Source organism: Anthonomus grandis, chromosome 10, assembly GCF_022605725.1.
Source record: "Anthonomus grandis grandis chromosome 10, icAntGran1.3, whole genome shotgun sequence".
NCBI lineage: Eukaryota > Metazoa > Arthropoda > Insecta > Coleoptera > Curculionidae > Anthonomus > Anthonomus grandis.
In genome coordinates this window covers 11,124,106-11,143,588 of record NC_065555.1, presented here as the reverse complement: position 1 = coordinate 11,143,588, position 19,483 = coordinate 11,124,106, and the positions used below count along the sequence as shown (strand labels likewise).

The window sequence follows — 19,483 nt, the reverse complement described above, 5'->3', positions numbered from 1 at the left end:
ATAGGTGTGTTCAATGATTTTATTTTACGCCTGTTTGACACGAGTGTAGCTATTCGAGAATCCCGTCTATTTTTTCTTCGCATTACAAAGCTTATGGCACTATGGCTCTCTAAGAGAAATCTTAGAGAATCTAAAAATTTTTATAAGACAATGGGATATACTTGCTCTACGTATTAAAAAAATTAAAAAAAATAGAATGGAATATTTTACAGGAAATTTCATTTTGGTTAAGGTTCGCACGTAGGTATGTTGATTTACTATCTTTAAACAAAAAAAACTTCAATAATGCATTAAAAAATATTAATATTTTATAGAAGCAAAAATTATTCAAAACCATCTTTTTCCTCAAATTGATATAACTTTTTTAGCTCTCTTGGTAGTCTTGGTCAAGTCAGTGCGTACACCGTACAGTCACTAAGATTACTACAATCAGCATTTTATTAGGCAATATGTTTATTTTTTATTTAACAAATACGGAGGAATGTACTCAAATTTTAAATAATATAAAAATAAAGGCGTTGGGTAAGGATAAAATTTCCTCAGTAATGTTACAGTATTGTAACTCGTTTATTGACTTGTATTTAACACACATTTTAAATTGTTGTATCGAAATAAGTTTGTTTCCAGATCAATAGAAAACTTCAATGGGACAACCTCTGCTTAAAACTTCTACTCCTGCAACTTTTAATGATCGCGTATTTTGCCTGCAGTCTCTACAATTTTTGAACCAATTCTTTATAATCAGATTTTAATCATATAATAAAAATTCGCAATATGGACTTTGCTTTGGATTGCTTTTGCTTTGGAGAAAACATTTTAACACTTCAATTCAATAGCACTTTCGAATGACATTGATGGTATAATTTCGCGCCTAGGATAAGCGATTGATGGATTTCTCTAAAGCGTTTAAGATCATCAACCATAATTTATTGTGATCAAGTATTGCTTCTGGTATCCCTTAAGGTTCTATTGTGTGATCATTATTCTTTGTAATTTATGCTGCAGATATTTTAAATTCGCTTAAGTATTGGAGCCTGCAGGTGTTTGCTGTATTGATAAATCTTCTGATTTTAATGGCTATAGTGAAGCCGAATTACCTATGAATGAGGATCTAGAAACATTGAGCATGATCAAATCCAATATAAATATTAATATTGGGAATTCGATATTGGCATACGTAATAAGTAGCATATTATGTACGGTAGTCATTTTAGATGATCATGCGACATTATCTACGGGACAGCAGAATTTCCCAATATGAAAAATAAAATATTTGATAATAAAAAGTTCGAAAATTATATCTCTACCAGTTTGGTTGTTTAATCTACCGGGTTAATATTTAACCGTGAAACATTGGTAACTATGAACCATATGTTCATAAGTCAGTAATCTGTCAAGACAGTCAAACGTGTTAAGAAATGAGTCAAATGTGTCAAATCCCAGTCAGTGGCCTTCCCAAAAATCTCAACAAACAACTTTCGATTCTGCACCTTTGTTGATAAGAATAAATATAAAAGTAGTACTATGGAAAATAATAATAAGCAGAGGTGCAGAACCGTGTACGCTTTCGCCAGAGAAATGTACCCGAAAACCGTGAAACACGACATTTCCTATGGGACAGCAGGATTCCGAACAAGGTATGCTTATTGGGGTTATATTAAAGGGTTTAGTAAATTACTGACCTAAAAACAATTTTTCTTGTTTTTATTTGGTAAATTTCAAGAGTGTTCAGTAATTATTGTCCCCCATATGTTTCATATTATTTAATGTGCATGGCTGTAATATTCATTAAGAAAATGATTGTTGGCATTCAATTGTGAATGAAGGGGCTTAATACCAATTATTTAATATGTATCTTCAAGTTTTTATTAATAAATTAGACTCTTATCATATTTGAGGTTGCTAAGTCTGTTTTGGTTGTGGTGTTAGAACACTTTTTTTCATTTAGAATACTTTATTGATGACTGCTAAGTCTAACCGATTCCACATACACTTTTATAATAGTATTAGAGATATATCAAATATTCAATTATTCTTGAGAAAATAAATATATATACAGGGTGTCTCATAAATAGTGATAAATAATTTAACAGCAGATTCCTTTTAAAAAAAGAATGAGGTGAAGTTACATTTTCCTAGTCCGAAAGTCAAAGACAACCAAGATATAGGGGTATTTTGAAAATCTTAGGATGCATATTATCCTATTAGAAATTCTAATGATTAGGTACTTACTTTTTTTATTAACTTTGTAACAGGATATTGATAAGATTTTATTCTAATAATTGATTTCCAAAATAGAAATGTAATGTTTTTGATTAAATTCCTGCTTTGGTGGGAGATTAGAAAATAGATGTTAATTTGAGATGTTGATGCTACCTGATGATTCTTTATTTTTACAGAACTTGTTTTTGGGGCTCAAACCTTTTTAAGTTAAGAATACTTTATCACAAAAAAAGGAAAATGTTAAAAGTAAAACCAAGGAAACTTGAGTTACCTACAGTTATGGCCATAAAAATAAGAGTTAAGTAGTTTTTCATGGATAATTTTTAAAAAACTTATTACTGTTGTATTTTATTTATTTGATAGTTATTTTGTTGAAATGCAAGAAGGGTCTTAAACAAAAATAAACCACAAATTCTCAAAAAATATTATTTTACAAGTATAACAAAAACAAAATATTTTATTCAAATAAGAGTATTATAAAAAAAATTGTTTATACAAAAAACCATTAAACATTTGATAACGTAATTTGTGCTTCAAAACAGCAGTACATCTTCTAGGCATAGAGTCAATTAACTTTCATTATTCTTCTATGGTGATAGAATACCTACCAAGTTTTTTAAATTTCTTCTCATAAAAACTTTTTGTTTGAAGTTTTCTTACCTAGAACTCGATTTTAATATGTAGTAACTAGTCTCCGCCCGATTTTTCCTATTTTAACTTAATTTCTACCCTTGACTTGTATCATGTAGTGTTGTTCTCTGCTTCTTTTTTCTTTCTTTTTATTAGTGAATACACAAGTGGATCTGATGATGGCTAGTATGGGCGCAACATGTGTAATCCTTTGACTTTTATTTTAATAAAATTGAATATTTTTTTATATATTTTAAATTTGCTCTAATGACATCAGAATATTATTCCCAGTAAAATAACATACATTTTAAGCCTTTTCCATGGTTTTAATTGCAATTTTCAAATAAAGGTGCTAAGCTAGACCTTTACTGGAAATCTCTAACCACCTTTTCCTTGAGATAACCATAAATTGCATTATTCTTATTCTTATTGCTTTCAAAGGGTCTAGAAAAATCGTTATCACTAAGGCCTATTACTAGAGGAGTGTTTTAATAATAAAGTTAGACAACCAGAATTTCAAAATCTTTTTGTATTTTATTCTGGTCTATATGTAATTGAATCAATAATTAATAATGGAATATTTTATGAGGCAACTGAATCTTTTATTAAATGGTTATTTTAAATGATATTTATATTGAAGAAGGCTTTTTATGCTAGACATTCACAAATCAAATCACATATAAACATGCGTCTGGTCAAACCAAGGTGTTAAATGATAATATACATTGTGGGAAGTATAAAAACAATATTACTAAATACCATAAACAATGCAGCTAAAAGTTTCTATTGTTAAATGCATCTAGAGGGTAAAATGTTTTTCTTTGTGAATTTTCTTCTAGGCCCAACATTACATTCATTTCATAATTTAAAAATATTAACTCCCCTTTCCTCTTAATTTTTTTTTTCATATATGACACTCATCTAGCATAATAAACTGGCTAACAAAATGCATATCTGTTTCCGAATCTCCAGGGATATTTTTTCTTAAGATAATGCCCCAATTCCTATTTTAATCATTGATCTACTTCCCTTATGAACTGACATAGTATTTGAACCATTCATCATGTTATTCACTAAAGAAAATAATACTGAAAAACACATTTATATCCAATCCAAGAAACTCAATTTTATTTTATAGCTACATATTTACTGTATTATTTTTACTTAATAATATAATCAATCAATCTTGTTTACAAATTCCCAGGGCTTTTGTTTCAAATACTCTCTGATACTAAATTCAACCTTCTAGTATACAATTTTTTTAGTCATGTGATCATGTAAAGACTTAAGCAAATACCACTGGATTAAGGATTTAAAATATGTTTAATAAGTCCACATAAATATTTCATATCTTAACAATGATTATGAAAACATCTTGCAAATTGAAATTTATTTGACACAGTATTTTTGTAAATTAATTATTCATGTTATGTCTGGCTTTGTAAAGTATTATACATATATGTGATTATAAATGAATATTTGATTTAACAAGGAGTCAGAATGTTCCAAGTAGATAATTATATAAAATATTAAGTACAAAATGTCAGATAAAAACTTCAGTGCACCTGTAATAGTACACACATTTATAAAGATTGACTGCAGTCCAATGAAATTAAAATATCCATATGGTTTATGACAGTAATAAACATACATTTTTAATAGTTCCACAGGTTCCTTGCACTTTTTATTGAGATCTACTTTGGTTTTGTAAAAACATTTTTGTATTTTAAAAGTTCATTATGATCATTATTTTCTCTAAGATACCTGTTGTCATATAATTATATATAACATCTAATTTAATTGAATTAAGAAAATATATATATATATATATTTCTTTCATTGAGCTACACCAGAAATATCTTTTGTGCATACCAGACAATGAGTAATATAATATTCACCATCCATCTTGTAATAAAAATACCTTAAAATCTCAGATCCGATTACAGATCCTATTTATGTATGTGCCATATTGTGGCCTTTTATATGCTCTTTTTATATAAACGCATTTTTGTATTTGGCACAATTCCAAAAATAAAATGTTCCTTTCTGTATGCATGTATTTATTAAATTTTCTAAAAACATTTTTAGGGCTACAGACCTACACTATGTCATGTATAGGATGGGGCTACTGGCTGTACTTAGAGCAAGGGTTAAAAAAGGTATGAATGGTATATTTTAAAAAATTAAAGTTTTTTAAAAAATCTTTGGTGTGGTTGAAAAAAAATATTTCAACAATTTTATTGCTTTCAGCTGTAATAGGTGTAATGATAACAGCTTCCCATAACCCTGAACCAGATAATGGAGTCAAATTGGTTGACCCAATGGGCGAAATGCTGGAACAAAGTTGGGAGAAATGGGCCACAAAACTCGCCAATGTACCGTAAGTATTTTAAAATAATAATTAATGGTTCTTACTAAATTAATTATTAATGAATTTATATATTATCGTGTTGATTCGGTGTATGACTAATTCTAGATCTCATTCCTTAGTTTATTTAAATACTAATATTTGATATAAACACGCTGGTAATAGCCTTTTTTTAACGTCGCCAGTCTCAATATAAAAAAAAATACTTTGAAATTTTCTTAATTACTTTAAAAGTTTTCCCCGAAATAAAAAAAATAATAATGATTTACATATGTTCACAGTTTTATTTTAAGATTTTGTGGATTTCTTTGTTTTTTATTGTAATAAGATCAAACAATTAAATATTTTGCTTTAGCATCATTGCCTCGTTATCTAAATCCATATTATCCAAAAACAATAGAATTAAATACTTCACACCGTTTTTTTGTCAACTTAGACCAGCAATAGATTAATGAAATCTGATAAACTAGCTCGTTGATATTGATTGAAGTTTGAATCATAGGTTTTTTTATTTATTTATATGGCCTATACTGATAAAACAATTTTATTAAGAACAAAAAATAAGGTGGCAATAAACATATATAGGAAAGGCAATGTGTATTAAGATACACAGTTGTACTAAATAACCAATCCTTAAAAATAATTATATATAATTAGTGGGTCTGGAACGTTTATAAAATTGGTTTTAACTTAACGTGCGTTTATCACCCACATAAATATAATAGCCTTTGAAAAAGAAGCAATAACTGTCTTAGGCAAGTTAAAAGTTATTTATGTGTGTACAAAATAGGTTTAGATACTGGTATCTGTTTACTTGAAAGAGATTTGATATCCGATTTCCTTCCATACTGTGAACCATTATAAACATTTTGAAGGAATCAATGCATGGTATATTTAAGTATATTTAATAAAATACGTTTAATATGTCAGTCCTACAGTGCATAAAAAGCCCAGAAAAAAAACAATCTTGGTGAATTAATAAAATTGTTTTTATCTACTATATTTAGTTTTAATTAATAAAATTAGTTCAAACAGTTTACTTATCATGTTTATGAAAAATCAATACTTCCGTGATTTTTATTTTTTTAGAGATGACAAACTAGAATCTGTAATAAACGAATTAATTAAGGAATACGACATTCAAAACATGAACGACCGGCCCGAAATTTTGGTTGGAAAAGACACTAGACCCAGCAGTCCCAGTTTAGCTAAGGCTGTTATTGATGGTAACATACATTTTTTAAAACTGAATTTACCTTATGCTTTTTACATTGTCTCTATTAGGTGTATTAGCAATGGGCGGAAAACCCATAGATTATGGTATAGTAACAACTCCTCAGCTTCACTACTTTGTAGTTTGTAAAAATACAAATAAGGCATATGGAGAGCCTACAGAGGAGGGATATTACAGAAAACTTACAAATGCTTTTAAGAAAGTTAGAGGAGACGATTTTAATAATGGGAATTACATAAATAAGTTAGTTACATAAAAATTCTTTAGAAAATGCATATTTAAATAACATTTTTTAGAGTTTTATATGATGGAGCTAATGGCGTCGGAGCTAAAAAAGTAAAATTTCTTAAGGAAGGCCTTGAAGGTAGTCTTATTATCGATATGTATAATGATGAGATTATTGGCTCTGGAAAATTAAATTATTTGGTAAATTTCTAGTAAGTAAAATTGCTAAATAAATGTTAATCATTATATTTTAGTGTGGAGCAGACTATGTAAAAACAAATCAAACATTTCCAACGGGGTTGCCTCAAACACCAAACCAAAGATGTTGCTCTGTTGATGGAGATGCTGATAGACTTATGTATTATTATTTAGACGAGAATGAAAAGTTTCATATGATGGATGGAGATAGAATAGCTACTTTGATTGCTGGTTATCTTAAGGAGGTAAGCAACAAAAAAAAATTTTTTCTCATTATTTTTTTAAGAAGGTTTTGATGTTTATCAGTAGGACTCACTAAAGTGGTTTAACTCTATTTATTAGATTATTATATTTATGTCGCCTATTAATCTTACATAAGACGACATTATGGCAATCGGAAGTAGAATTGCTTATCTCTCAGCTAATGCCCATCCTCAAATTTTATTTTCTATATTGAATAAAATTAACTATAAAAAATAGACTAATAAAATTATTACTTAAGTTAAAGTTCTACAATATAAAACTAGGAGTAAAACTCGAAAGGGGGGAATAATTTAAAAAAAAATCATATTTTCATGTAATTATAACAAAATGACAGTTATTGTATTGAGTGACATTTTATTATCTTTGAATAAGACAATAAAATGTTATTATATAAATTGTTCTGGATCAATTTAAATCATATCGTATCATGAATTATGCCATGTTGGCATATCTTTAAAAAATTTAAAAAAATTGTCAGCAAATAAGATTTAAACTTTTTAAAATTCATGTTACGTGGTAATGCCGTATTGAAACTTAAAAAATGAGGTATTTTAGCCGTACGCCTTACTGAGGCAGCCTGTATTTCCTTCTTATATATTTATAAACATTGTTAGTTTTTATTTTAGTAAATAAGTGAATTATTGTTAGTTAATTAATATCTATTTTAACACTTAAGATATATTCTGGTTTGTCATTGAGGTTTTCCTGTTAAGCAGTGTGTCAAATAAATAAAATGCGTATAGGTCTATTATAATTATCAATATTGTCAATATTGCCATGTTTAATAACTTCATGATTTAAGCAGTTGACCTGTTGCTTTTTTTTTGTTTTAATTTTTTAATGCTTTGGAAAACCTGATTAACTGTTATTTTTTGGAGAAGAAAAAGTTTCTTGACCTAATGATTTATTTACTCTAATAACTAATCACTTGTACTCTTACCCCTATAAGACATTGTTAAAGGAATGGGAGAATTAATTATGAGATTTGATGAATGACAAAATCTTTTAGGACCTGTAGAGGCATTATTTTAAATATTTTTATGGTGAGATCCCTGTGCTTCTAACTAAGATGTTTCAAATCTTCATTCAAGGTTCTAAATTAATTAATAATTAGTATAGTTAAATATTATTTATCAAATCCCATGTAAAATAAAGCGATTTGTTATGTAATATTGAAAACAATTTTTTTATGGAAATAATATTTTTAGATACTAGAAAACACCGGCCTAAAATTAAACCTGGGACTCGTTCAAACTGCTTATGCAAACGGGGCTTCCACCGACTATATTACAAATGAATTGGTAAGAAACCTGATAAACATTAACATACAGTTCTATTTTATATTTCTTCTTTCAGAAAGTTCCCGTAGCTTGTGTTCCTACAGGTGTTAAATGGTTACATCATAAAGCTCTAGAGTACGATATAGGAGTTTACTTCGAAGCTAACGGCCATGGTACAGTCGTTTTTAAAGATGAAGCAAAACGAAAGATAAAGAGCGCTTTTCAGACCAACAAGTAAGTAATCTACATTGTTTTAAAAAATAATTAATAAAATTATTAACTTAGAGAGGGTCGATTTTGTAACCTATTTTACGTTTTTTATAGCTTAACAAAAACTCAAAAGGATGCAACTCTGAGATTAATAAATATTATAGATATTATAAACGAAACAGTAGGAGATGCCATATCTGATATGTTGTTGGTTGAAACCATTCTACATGCTAAAGGTTGGGATATTAAACAGTGGGAAGAAGCTTATCACGATCTTCCAAACCGACTGCTTAAGGTGACTGTACAGGTATGTAATCAAGGTACTAAACTAGATTTTTCGCATTGCTATAAAATGTATCTATATATATAAAAGAGTTTGTCCTGACTGACTGACTCATCATCGCAGAGCCCAAACTACAATAGCTATAAACGTGAAATCTTGCCAACGGGTTCCTTTTATAATGTAGGCACCGGATAAGGACGGATTTTTCGAAATTCCACCGATAAGGGGTAAAAAATGGGAAAATTGTTACCCGTGACCTCGAGAACTAAGGGGGCGTGCCTTCGGAGTTTGAACGGAGACTGCCCGCACCAACGAGTCGCAGGCATCAACTTAAAAAAAAAAAAATTAACTGCAACAATGTTTTTTTATAATGTAGGCCCCGGATACGAACGAACTTTTTGAAATTCCACCGATAAGAGGTGTTAGCGATATGATAAATATCGCATAGCGGCATAAAACTGATTATACTCTATTTCAGAAGTGTATAGAGCAATAAACTGGGGAATTCCGTTCTGTTTGGCTACATTTCGTGGTAGTTCATAGGCGCAGGTACTTATAATATTTATGAATTTAATTTTCACGGATTAAATGCCTTTATTTTGAAAGAGATTAAATACTAAATAAATACTTTTAATCCTTTTGTATAGGTACCTATCTTTTAACGCTTTGTAACATGCAAAAATGGGGTCAGGTAATATATACAGACTATAAATACTTTTAAATCATATTTTAAACGTTAGTAGTCACTGCTACGCTGTAGTGTAATCACAATATTATTATCCCAATATTTAAAAAATGGAGGTATTCAGTCCAACGAAAAGATGTACTAAAAATTCTCCACTATCGCTGAGTGAAAAAGTTATTATTTTAAATGTACATGATTGCATAAAACACGATTACCCTAGTTTTACTGTGCAAGAAATTGTTGAAAAATGTTCTCGAATGAGTGGAATTGGAAAGTCCACCATTTTCAAATTTTTGCGGGAAAGAAAAGTAGCAGGTCAAGTGGAATCTCCCAAGCAAAGGCCAGGACGACCTACAAAAGTCCTTGATGAAAATGCTAAATGTATAATTCGAAGAAAAGTTCACTTTTTTTATTTTAAAAAGGAAATACCTACCCTAGACAAAATTTTAATGGAGCTTGGATAAGTAGAAAACTTTTATGGAAAACTTTAAAAAATATGGATTTTGCCTGGGAAAAGCATAACCCCAAAGCACTTTTACTGGAGAGCGACGAAATTGTTTGTTGGAGACGACAATACTTGAGAAGTATCAAGCAGTACCGCAGGGAGCAAAAGAAAGTTTTTTATCTTGATGAGACGTGGATTAACGAAGGTTAGAAGGTTATATAGTCCAAAAAATGTGGCAAGACAAAAATATAACCAGTGCTCGCCAAGCTTTCATAGAAGGCCTGTCTACGGGTATTAAAGTACCTTCGGGAAAAGGAAAAAGACTTATAATCACACATATTGGAAGCAAAGAGGGATTTTTAAAAGAAGATCTGCTAACCTTTGAGTCGACTCGCACAGGAGATTACCATGAAATCATGAACTCAGACGTTTTCGAGGACTATTTTGGTGAAATGATAAAATTTCTTCCGGCTAATTCGGTGGTGGTTATGGATAACGCAAGCTATCATTCACGACGAATAGAGAAGACGCCAACTTCAAGTTGGAGAAAGCAAGAAATTATCGATTGGCTGACTGCAAAAGGTATTGCGTTTGAAGCAAATTTGATAAAAAAAGAACTGCTGGCAATAGCAAACTTACACAAAACTCGTTTCATGAAATACGCCGTGGAAGATATAGCCGAAAAATATAATATAACTGTACTGCGCTTACCGCCATATCATTGCGAACTAAATCCTATAGAACTGATATGGGCACAGGTAAAAGGATTTGTAGCAAGACAAAACACGACTTTTAAAATGAAAGATGTTAAGCTACTGTTTGATCAAGCCATTACGGAAGCGACACCAGAGAATTGGCGAAAAGCAGTCCAGCATGTAATTAAGCAAGAGGACAAAATGTGGGATCTTGACAACCTCATCGATCAGACAGTCGATCCTTTAATTATAATGTCAAGAGGTGATGACAGTTCGTCAGATGACGAAGAAGACTACAATCTATTATAATTTAAAATTGTTATACACTGTTCAAAAAGTGCCAGATCCAAAAGTGACATTTTCAACTGTTTTACTCTACATATTATGTTCAATAAATTTGTGAAAAAAATATATTATTCCATTTAAACAAAAGTAACTTTCTAAAATAAAATAGCATTTAAGTACATTCATTATAAGGTAAAAAACAAGTCCCAGTTGCACGCCTTTGGCGAACCGTTTTCAATGTTTATCAGTGGGTAACAATGGGCAAAACTCATAAATTGACCCAAAACCGGGTGGCACTACCTGCAATCAACGAAAAGAAAGAATTTTACATTGAAACTAATACCCAACTAAGGTAGTGGCATAAAATATTGGTGGATCACCAGGTACCACTTTTGCATACCTAATGAGGTTTTATTGCTCTACACACTTCTGAAATAGAGTATAATAAATACGATTGAAAAAGTGCCTCTGTATTATTTATATTTTGGTAGACATATAACAAGGTGGGTCCATGCGAGACTGATACCCGAGAGGTGACTCGACTCACTGTTACCGCTCGCTCTGCATCTAACGCATCATTTTTAAGATTATTTGTGTCTTTGTTCTATAATAATTATATTATATTAATCGCGCCCCTTGACCTCAAGAAACATGGCGTGGCAATTGTGGGTTGCATGTACAATCATTGAGCCGTGGCTTCGGATTTTATTTTTGTGTATTGTGGGTTGCATTTACTATTATTGGAGGCCTTCTTCGACTTTTCTTTTATTTTCCCGCGAGCAACGCCGCGGGCATTCAGCTAGTACAATATAAAACGATATGATTAAAATAATACCATTTATATCGTTTTAATTGTATTTATTATGTTGTAATGGGTTTATTATATTGTAATAGAAAATTAAAAATATATACTTTCAACTTGTATGTTTATACACTGTTTATTTATGACTTGAAAATTTGCTATTTATTTATTAAGTTCTAGGCTGCTTAACCTTTGAAACAATAGGAATTGTTTGTGGAAAATCCTGACATAAGTTCTTTGCATTACATAGTTGACAAACGGTATTTTCTGTTTCCTATTGTAATCATGTTTGACGCGGTCAAAGTATAGTGACGAAAATATAATGTGTAAATGCAGTATGGGCTAAAGTCACTCTCTCTGACAATAATAAATAAAGATAAATACACATATACTTCTGTTAAAAAGATTTTTTTATTTGGAAATTACATGTGAAGTAGTATTGTAGGTTGAGGTCTTTTTCCAATAAATATAAAAATATGCCGATGTAGTTGAATTAATGGTATTAAAAAAATAATGCACTTCTTTCGTTTTGGGGCAAAGATCACTCAACTTTGAATCGGGTGTCATTTAAAATTAGATTTGTTGTTAAAATAGCAGCAGAGAAATATTTAACATAAAACAATGTCATGACTAAATGTATTCTTAGAGATACATACAAAATTACCTTTATAGAAAGTCGTTGCGGTGCTTTTGCGGATTTTGAGAGTTGAATCTGACTTTTCAGTTTAGGAAAACATGTTAGCATTTATGTTTTTGTTTTCTTGATGTAATTTTTCTTCATATACTAAAAGGTAGTACCATAGTAAATCATTAGATAGTGAAAGTGTCAAAAATGTTATTAATTTAATTAAATGTATGTTAGCCTAAATAAAGTTTTCCCAATAAAAATGATATATTTTGAAATGTAAATAAAACATCGATTTTTGTCTTATTTCAAAGTTTCATTGATAGCAATTAGGTTTTAAACAAAATATCATTCAAATGTTCTCCGCGATTACGAATGCAGGAGCGAATTCGATGAAGCCAATTTTCGGTCACTTTGAGGAATAAATTTGCATTAATGGTACGAATGCAGCGCTCTGTATTCGTTTTTAAGTCCTGTGTTGTTTGCGGCTTGTTCCCATAAACCAATGACTTAACGTAACCCCATAAAAAATAACCTTATGGTGTTAAGTCGAAGCTCCTTGGAGGCCAAGCATTTGGTCGAAATTATCCAAATCCTCCTTGATCTCTCGTATCAAGTGAAATCAATGTCTCAGGAATCATTACTTTCAACGCTTATAATGGTGAAGTTGTTTTTAGTTTTTGAGTCAACACCATCTTGTAAGGGTATCAAGCCAAATCCCGCCTTAAAATTCATCATCTTGCTATCCTTGAGAATCCAAGTTTTTAAGAACGACGATTTACCGACACATTCGCATTATCGGCAACAATCAACAACTCTTACCGCAAAAAATGATCTGGATTTCTTGCAAGTCGTCTTCGCTGTGGTGTTTTCTTATCGTGTAGAGTAAATTCACGTTAATTTTTCTACGATTCCACGAATTGCAAGCACAGTAAGAATATTGTTCAATGTAACAAGCGATTGATTTAAACAAAAAAATTATTATTTTCATAAAACTTTTGCAAAATAATGAGGCTTTCTTGAAGAGTTGATTTTACCATGATTAAATGCTAGACTAAGCAGAATCTTACTGTTTTTGACAGTTTATAATTGACAAAATCAGCCGCTGTGATTAAAAAAAAAAATCATAGCTATTGGGAAGCCCTTCATTTAGTGATATGATGGCAGTTCGAATCTTAAATAAGAGTTATCAAATTTCAGGTTACTAAAACTTTTTATTCCATCATCTGGTAATATCCTGGTTGAATAAATGACACACTCAAACATCCCATAGCTTTTTAACAATACATAAAATTTATTTCGCAATTAGTTATACAGGATACATTCATAATAATTTATCTGTCACTTTCGGTCTCAACATAAAGTTATTTAAAAATAAGAAAATTATACTGGTTTTTAATTTCAAAGAAATAAGTAAATGCCAATAAATAAATTAAGGAGCAGGCCGGTGAATACGATTTTAAAAAGTTCAAAGGAGTTTTAAAAGCATTTTAATAGAACAATTGTGTATCATTTAAGATTAGATTTGTTTTTGAAATAACAGCACAAAAAAGATTTGACATAAAACAATTTAATAACTGAATGTATTCTTAGAGATTCACATAAAGTGACTTTTATGGGAAGTCGTCGCGGTGCATTAGCGGATTTTGAGACTTTGAATATGACTTTTCAGTTTAGAAAAACAAGTTAACATTTATGTCCTTTTTTCTTGATATCCTTTATTTTTTATACTAAAAGAATGACCGATCTCGTACCATAATAAATAATTAGACATTGAAACGAATCATTAAAAAGGTTAATATTTAAATTAAATATATGTCAGCCTACATATTTAGCGATATATCAAATAGCTTTTACAATACATCAAATTTATTTCGCTGTTAGTTATGAAAGATACATTCATCATCATTTTTCTATTTTTTTCTACCATTTTCGGCCTCAACATACCGTTATTTTAAATTAAGAAAAATATAATTGTTTTTTTTATTTAAAAGAAATAAGTAATTGCCAATAAATAAATGAAGGAAAAGGCTAGTAGTGAATATATGATTTCAAAAAGTTGAAATAAGTTAAAAAAGCCGTGAAACACAACAAAAACATACCTAATAAAATATACGCCTAAATAATAAACATGAAAAACTGCTAATTTACATATTAAACTTTGTAATAGGACCGCACAGTTATTACTACCACAGACGCTGAAAGAAAATGTGTCACTCCCGAAGGACTTCAAGACGAAATTGATAAGATTGTTTCAAAGTATCCCAAAGGGAGATCTTTTGTTAGGCCATCAGGTAAGTTCATTCTTATGTAGTTTGCTATGCATTCTAATGTTCCAAATCCGGCATATTTAAAATCAATTATCTGCAGAAAATTACATTAATCATGTATAAATATTAATCACAACGTACATATCGAATATTTTGATTTTATTTTATTGGACTGAAACGGTAAAATAGAAATCAACCGTCAGAAATAGAAGTAACTTATGTTCTGATTAAGATATTTTGACATTGTGCAACTCAAGGGGAAGCGAAATTTTGCTTCTGGAATGATTTTAAGTTTAATTGCAGTAACACCTAGTAAACAGTAATACCTAGACAGACATACGTCAGCCATTGACTAGTTATCTCGTGTTTTTCTTAAGATAAAAAAAATACACAGCAAAAATATTATAATAGTAATTAGTTACACTAAGGTATATGGCATTTTAAAGTCAACAAAAAATGCATATTTAATAGTTATTTATATAACAAATGTGTAAAATCACCCTTTTGTTATGAATGGTAAATTTGTCAATTCCCATGAATAAAAAAGTAAAGCGTAGAACAAATACATGCGGGTTTGAATAGCACTTGTATCTAACACTTTTTGTATGTGAGGATTTTCATTTAATTTTCTAGGTGATCTTAAAGGCACACGCATTATTCTTTATTTTCTTTATTGGGAAAATTTGCTGGCTGTGAAAACACAAATTTTAAAGGTTCCTGCTCAAGCTAAGAAACGTAATTTTTATAATACAATTATTTTTTATGATTATATTAAACTTAATTAAGGAAAATCCTAAATTATTACAACGCCGGCTCATTTGTGCAGAGTACAAGAAGTCAAAATCGTAAAGATTGAACTGCTTAAATTATTTGGCTTGCTTTTCCATATTTTTTAAAAACATACATTTTCAATTGATTTTATACAAGTGACATTATTTTTGTAGGTTAAAAGCATAAAGCACTTATTGTTAAACCTGATTTTTTTTTGGGATGTTTTCCTAATAATACATAATGCTAGCAAGTTAGAGTTTCGTCATATTTTAGGCACAGAGGACGTAGTTAGGGTATACGCAGAAGCTGCCACAAAAGAAGACTGCGACAAGCTAGCATATGAGGTTGGTAAAAAAGTCCATGAATTAGCTGGAGGTACCGGAGACGCCCCTTCAGCTTCAAAATAGGCGCCCCTTCCCCATTTACAAGAAAATAACATGCATAATACTAATATCCCACACTTAGAGCCTGGAAATTAGTAAATCGAGAACAAGAAATTATTTTTTAGACTAATTTTTCTTCCAAAATGTAACTACTTTATTTAAAAATGACTGTTCTTTAGAGTTTACTGAGTCAGGCTGACTTGGTTGGTAATATTATGTTACTGCATATAAACTCAAAAAAGGAATTTATAAAAGCAGCACATTAACTATACGTATAAAATATACCTCACGAAAAGTCATTATTAGCGGCATTCATATCATAAATCCTAAATCAGAATTGAGCGACTAATATCGAGTTAGCTTGTCTAATTTTTAAGAATTTTATTTTAATTAGAATTGAGACTGATATTTAATTTGTTTTTTTTTTTTAAATTACACAATTGGACATTTTGTATTCTTTTTTTTGCATCTGCTTGCATTTAAATATAATTCTGGATTAATTCTAATGAAATGCTTCCTTAAAGCCATATATTTCTAGTGATCTGAAAATTAACCCAACGAATAATGAAGTTGCCACAATTTATAACTATCTTAAGTTAATTATTATATTTTATATACATTTTTTGTTCAAATATTAATTATTTATACGTTTTTTCATTATTTTATTAATATGCTTGTTGAGTTTATATTATACTAATTTTTATATATCTCGTTTTATATTTGTATATTGTGTGAAAAAAAAGACTTATTATAGTTATGTTAAAACAGGTTTTATATATTGCATGCAGGGTGTCCCTATAAGGGACTTAATCTTTAAGTTTTAATTTTTTGTTTCTTTATCTTGGTTTTAATGAAATAGATTAGCATTATATAAATGCCTAAAGCATTAAACACTAGAGTCAACATGTCACAGGATTGACAAATTATTAGTCTACCAATAATACGCTATTGAAGCATCGCCAGTGGCGCTCCCTCACGACATTAGCGCACGACATTTGTATTATATTGTTAATGCTATCTGTGGCCCACAAATTGCTGTTATTTATTTTTTTTTAATAATTTGAAATCTAAAAGTTGAATGAAGATGGTGTTTGTTCGTGTCCCGAAATCAAGATTCAATAACGTATGATACGTCACATTAATTACCTAAAATCAGTAAATATATATAAATGCCCAAACTAATTTGAACTTGCATTGTTTGCCTTGAACAGCAGAAGATTGTCATTGCTTTAAAGTCACTTAATATTTTATACTAAAAAAAAATGCGCATGGACTGGTAGGTGTAGTAGGGTTTCGAGAAGAAATTAGTTTTTCTTATTAATGGTTTTGAATTAATGTTGGCCATGGCAAAAAAAAATTAACTACGTCAATGAAATTTCCTAAATGTGTTTAATGTTTTAAGCATTAATCCCTTAATTAATTAGGACATGCGCAGTAATTCAAGGTTCGTGTTTCATTTATTGGCACATTTTATGATATATTGTTTATACTTATTAATTTTTTGCGGCTTTATTTTGTTTTGAACTAATAGAATAAAGATTTATAGTATATATTATGGTAAAAGGTTATTTATTAAGATTCACATTTCCTGCTTATTACGAAATTATATTTTTATTAATGTATAATTGTAAACAAGGTGTACAGAAGCTGAAAAGATTATATTTAAAATAATTTTCAAAGTAAAAGATGTTTTAAATGTTATTGATGTTATTTTAGAACTGGTTTGTTTATCCATGTATGATAACATTATTCCAATACATAAGAACTTTTTTTTTTAATATTCTGGTGGTATCATAGTACTAATCACCAATACCCCGTAATTTTACGAGCATTAAATTGATTAAAATACTATAATTCAATTTCAAGACACCTTGCATATACTTTCTATTTTTATAGCAAATCGTATTCTATGAAAAAAAACTACGCGTAATTTGCCATTCCAGCTAAAGACTTATTGTTTTATTCAAAAACATCCTTAATATAGAAATTCTTAATTAAGTCTTTTCGAATATAAATTAATATGGATTTTTAAGAGTCATCATCGAAAGGCTGTGAACATTTTATTGTATACATACAAAATGTAGATTCTTGCCTTTTACAACAGATATTATCATTAATTTTATGGTGAAATACAATATTCATTACTTTAGAGGTGTTCCTAAAGTTACATTTACCGGTCATTTAATTTTAGTCACGTAGAATAAGGGATAACGTTATGATTTTAACGTATGAATCGAATCAAACACCTTGGCTTGTGAACGTATACAAGGTTACATTTTTGTAAATGTAACTTATTAGTGTCCAGTATTGCAAGTATCAACGTATATCAAAGAAAACTTTTAGTTTTTTTTTTCCATAAATTGCATTATTCAAAGTATTGATTGCGTTAGGAAAATATGAATATTACATATACTTACGTCTAATTTAATGAATATCGAATAAATTGTTATATCCTGTCATATTTTTAAATGATTATGTAGCAAAAATCGACAGTAACTTTATGGAATATTATATGACAATCTTCTCTAGATCTTCTTGCCAAACTGGACACTTAAAAAATGATTTGTATTTAAATAAAATTTGTTTTATTTTAAAATTGGAAAATAAAGACACTTAATTATTATTAATTTTTGCTTACTGCAGGTTACGTAACATAAGTAAGTTAATAGGCCTAACTTGTATTATGTATTTTACTCCATATGCGATTTTTTGCATATTGTTTTTTTGCATAATGTGGGGCAAGTAAACTGATTTTAGTATTATTATACAGGGTGGTACTTAACTACATTAATTGTTTCATTTTGAGAAAATAAGTAATATATAAACTTTGAACGAATAGGATCATTTCTTAAACAGATCCTATTCATTATAGGAACGTATTTAAGGACCGCCCTGTAAACATTTGTAAGTTTTACGAAAGATAAATTTGGTACGCCTTCTAATGCATTTTTAAAAAATACTCCTCTGTTTTTGAACAGATTCTAAAAGCAATAAGCAAAAACGCTTTATCGGTGCACCGTTAAAAAAGACCAAAAAATTCTAATTCTCGCCATAACATATAATATAACGCTTTATATATTTTTGAAGTTGTATTATTTATACCTACACCTTACCTAGCAGTAAGAAATGGAAACAATTATTGTATAGAATTATTATGTTTCTATTTGATCATCTTCGAGGTATTTTTTGACTTTAAAGCGGGTCTCAATTGAACACAAATTAATCATGTTTTTTCGCTTTATTTCACTGAAGTTACTATATTGTCATTAAAAATGTTTTAAGTTTACTCAGAATCTAGATAAACTAAAATTAAAATTTATTAAAAAATAAAGTTTAGGTAGGGGAGTTAATCTATTTAAAAGGGGGATAAATATATTATAGATCTTTTTTTTTGGGTTCGTTGTTCTGGCAATATAATATGTAGTTTCTATTCCATAAAAATATGCCCATATACGTATTTTTCTGTAAATTTCTAATTTTCCTGCATTTCCGCTCCACAATTTTGGGGAAATAAAAATAATAAAAAAAAAACACTTATACTCACACACTATATATTTCACAGAAAAGAAAAAAAAAATTACAAAATTTCAGTTTTTTTTAAATTTTT

The 19,483-nt window shown here is 29.4% G+C and overlaps 1 protein-coding gene across 1 annotated transcript; it reads left to right on the top strand.

Annotated features, from left to right (window-relative positions):
- Window positions 1–1,425: 1,425 nt before the first annotated feature.
- Window positions 1,426–18,958, top strand: LOC126741137 (phosphoacetylglucosamine mutase). Its single transcript, XM_050447473.1, has 12 exons — window positions 1,426–1,637; window positions 4,942–5,012; window positions 5,104–5,233; window positions 6,311–6,447; window positions 6,506–6,698; window positions 6,752–6,881; window positions 6,935–7,123; window positions 8,351–8,443; window positions 8,499–8,656; window positions 8,747–8,939; window positions 14,623–14,746; window positions 15,767–18,958. Exons 1-12 carry the CDS (start codon window positions 1,525–1,527, stop codon window positions 15,898–15,900), a joined length of 1,665 nt encoding a protein of 554 aa, XP_050303430.1. The 5' UTR covers window positions 1,426–1,524; the 3' UTR covers window positions 15,901–18,958.
- The last annotated feature ends 525 nt before the right edge of the window (window positions 18,959–19,483 follow it).